The sequence below is a fragment of the Micropterus salmoides genome, unplaced genomic scaffold (genome assembly GCF_014851395.1).
Source record: "Micropterus salmoides isolate LMB-PRFRI ecotype aquatic unplaced genomic scaffold, ASM1485139v1 Ms_hic_scaffold_7, whole genome shotgun sequence".
Classification (NCBI taxonomy): Eukaryota; Metazoa; Chordata; class Actinopteri; order Centrarchiformes; family Centrarchidae; genus Micropterus; species Micropterus salmoides.
Window position 1 is genome coordinate 23,917,954 of NW_024044459.1, and position 3,863 is coordinate 23,921,816.

Here is a 3,863-nt window from a genome sequence, read left to right on the forward strand (position 1 = left end):
ATCTGTTTGGTTTTAGGAGTCCAGAATCCTAAAAGCTCAAATGTATTTCATGTCATCATGTTTAAAAATCCAAATGTGCCTGATGATTAGAGGTTTCACTCTCATCCTTATATCTCTAATACATTTTTTAAAAAGCATTTCATGGCATTCTCAATTTAATGGGAATCTGTTGCATCTGAAATGTGTGGGTATGAAATAAGGGAAATAGCTTAATAGTAACTTATTATGCATTTCATTGAGCAACTGGTGGCAACTACCTACAGTAATCTGTGCCGCTATTATTTCCTGTTGTAGAAGGTGATATGAGCACTACTTATTACAATATTCAATAATTGTGTTTAGAGAAGTAATTATTATACAGGCTGAAATCAGCACAGTTGAATCTAAAAATCATAATGCAATTGTAATGTTTTAGCCTCAGATTAACTTAATCTCTGGTAATTTATTATAAAAGGATACGGCAGTGTGATGGAATGTATTGTCCTTCAGCAATGGTATGCAAACAGATTCCCGAACAACGTGTGGAATTTAAAACGAGTAAATAACTACAACACCAAAGAAGTTGCGGTTTTAAGTTCTTTATAAATATCCTCAGATAAATAGTGTTATAATACAAGCATAACATTTTCAATGCACCGATAAGTAACACAAAAAAGTCAGGCCTAATAAAAAAACACGAAGGCCTTTTGTCTTTAGCAATAGGCCTGCCAAATATTAAAATAAAAGAAATACTAAGAGCAAAAAATTATAAACAGCGTTGTTGGTTTGTATTCGGAAAGATTCCTAAATCAAAGCTTTCTTTGGGTTTAGCGTATCTGCTTATCTGATTGTATTTATCAGTGCCACATTACAGTATGTGGTAAATGCCCTCACAAATTGTGCAAATAAATTATGATTTCAATCAACATGGGTCTAATGAAAAAATCATTACACAGCACAATATTAACCTTAATTTCTTACAACTCTCCCACAGCTGCACTTAACTTTAACTATGATGCTGCTGACTGGCCAATTCGGTCTTCTTTTATGCATTCACAAGGTCCTTGCTTGCGTTACTTTTCAAAAATGACCCGCAATTTACCCGGTTAGGACAGCAGGAGAGCCGGGTGTAGAGGGTTGCCTTTCCCCTCCAGCAGATCGCTTTTCTCCATCACTGAGGCCGGTGAGCAGAGCTGGGACGGGCCGGACTGCAGCCCAGTCAGTCCGGGCACGGGACCCAGGGATGGGGTGGGTTTTATTGGCACGGGAACTGCGGGCAGGGTTTGCCCGTTGGAATTGTGGTACAGGCCCTTTGCTGACATGCTGAAGGGCGCGTACTCGGATGCGGGCACGGGCACGCCACCCATGGACTCAGACAGCATCCCGACGTGTGGCCACATGGAGTTGACCACGCTGCTGAGCTGCGGGGGCACCGGATAACCCAAGTGGTGCATGACCGAGGTGAGGGGGAGCCCGCTGGCCATCACACCCTTATAGTCCCGTCCTATAATATTCTCGATGGCGAATGGGTGTTTGAACCCGCCTGGCTGCGCGCAAGTAATGCCCCCGTAACCCTGAAAGTGAGGCAGCCGACCCACGGTGCTTGCCGGGCCGGGTGTGTGGTCGTGGTGGCCGGATGCTGTGCCCATCTTGCTGCCCGGGTGGTGGTGATGATGGTGAAAGTAATGCATCATCGGAGAGCTTTTGCAGGCCATATGCTCAGCGCGCAGCACCTTGAAGCGCTTCCGTCTCCTCAGGAAGCTGCCGTTCTCAAACATGTCACCGCAGTCCGGGTGCAGAGCCCAAAAGCTGCCTTTTCCTGGCTGATCAGGCCGCCGAGGGATCTTGATAAAGCAGTCGTTAAAGGAGAGATTATGTCGCAGGGAATTCTGCCATCGTTGGGTATTCTCTCGATAATACGGAAACCGGTCCATGATGAACTTATAAATGTCACTTAGAGGCAGCATCTTCTCTGATGAGTTCTGGATAGCCATCGCTGTCAGTGATATGTAGGAGTATGGAGGCTTCTGGTCGCTGTAGGAGTTCTTCCCAGGACGAGGCATGACTGGTTACTATTTTGTTAAAGTTTGAATTGTTAAATAAAACAGCCTTAAATGTAATATTTTAAACGTTATAAGGAGCTAATTTGACAGTCTTCATATCAGTCTCCATCTGACGGATCTGTTCCAAAGTTCTGAGCCATTAGATTAGAAGCTGGTAAATTTTCGTTATATCGATTAATACGGTGTAGCCTAAAGGCCTGCTGTAGTCATTTAAGATCATTTAGAGGCTCCTGCATCCCAGGAAAGTTTCTTCTGAAGACTTTTCTTTGTCAAATTATGCTCTTGGCGATGTGCGTAAAAGTCAGTCTCTGTGCGTAAAAGTTGAGAGGTCCTCTCGGTTTTCCCCTGTTTCCACGGCGGTTGAAGGATGTGAGGGGCAAGTTTGCTTCGCTGTCTGTGTGTGGTGTGTGCTCCTCTCCTCTTGTGCGATGCTCCCACTCGCCGAGCGCCGTTTTTGTAAGACCCCTGCAGGTCGCTGGCTCTATTATCTATTATCCAGACACTTGGGGACAGGGAGGGAAGAGCACGCGCGCGCGTGTACGTTTGTTTGTGTGTGTGTGTGTGTGAGAGAGAGAGAGAGAGAGAGAGAGAGAGAGAGATGGGGTAAAGAAATTAATACATTGAGGGATGGATGGTACGTTTAACATACGCATTTGCTTCTAATCTCCTGTTTACCAATCACAGCATCCTGCCTAAAGTACACAGGGACAGAAAATAACCGCGGTGGTTGGTTTTAACCACTACAGTGTGTTCAAAGGGACATTTCTTCTAAATGTCTTTCAGCAAGTTTTCTAATCCCCAATAGCTGCATGAATGATCCTCTGTATCTGATTCTGACCTTTGACCTCTATGGTATAAAAATAAGAGGGGGAAAAGCAGTCAGTCAGTTTGAATGCCTGAATGCCTGTTTTTATTTGATTGAAATAACCATGAGATTGAATGTGGCTTTGAATTGCCACCTTTACTTCACTTGAGGAAATAAATAGTAAAGAATGGAATACATCCTAAATACAAACTCTGTTAAATTTGCTCGACTGCACTTTCAGACTTTGCAAACAATAAATCATGTCTTCCTTTGCGCACAATCATCAGTGCTCTTCTATTCTGCTCTCAATTACACAAGCACGCACACAAACTCAAGCACACACAGAAAAAGAGAGAGAGGGGCGCTGTTGTTGATTAATTGCTGAGAGGGGAGTCCGGCGGCTGTCTGTCTGTTCAAACACTCTCCGGTGAATCCTACAAGGATGTAAACAAACTTCATCTCCTGCTCTGAATTCTGTTCAGCGGAGAACAACAAAAGCTGCTCCCCTATACAGTATATTTTTTTTTTCCAGCCAGGTGTCATGACTGGGTCCTTGACGGCTCCTGTCTTCCCCGGTGCCCCGGTGGGCCCCCGAATACATTACAATAATTAAGCCTTCCGTGATTTAGCCTCCTAGGAGAGAAGTCCAACAATGTAATTAAGGGCAAGCTCGCTGTATTAGGTATGAATATTCAAAACTGTGCAATTAATTAGCCGGTGCATCTCTTCCGTTACGTCTCCTTCAAGCCCACTCAAAAGGTCAACTGTGTCGACGGAGAGCATATTTTAAAGACATTATTGTAAGGGAAATCACTTTTTAGTGACACTTCGCTTGAAAAAGAGTTAACATTTAGGTATATTTTCACTGCAGAAAAGACGTTCGATGTTGTGCTTGTGTGTGTGTGTGTGTGTGTGTGTGTGTGTGTGTGTGTGTGTGTGTGTGTGTTTTTACTTTGCGTAATTGTTTTCCTGGCGCCTGAAAAATGAGTTTTGAAACTCTGAGGCCCTCAGAGGCC

At 44.0% G+C, this 3,863-nt stretch overlaps 1 protein-coding gene across 1 annotated transcript; it reads right to left on the reverse strand.

The window, feature by feature from the left end:
• Positions 1–688: 688 nt before the first annotated feature.
• On the reverse strand, positions 689–2,370 carry foxb2 (forkhead box B2). Its single transcript, XM_038702920.1, has one exon. The coding sequence runs from the start codon at positions 2,040–2,042 to the stop codon at positions 1,086–1,088; it is 957 nt and encodes a 318-aa protein (XP_038558848.1). The 5' UTR covers positions 2,043–2,370; the 3' UTR covers positions 689–1,085.
• Positions 2,371–3,863: the final 1,493 nt, after the last annotated feature.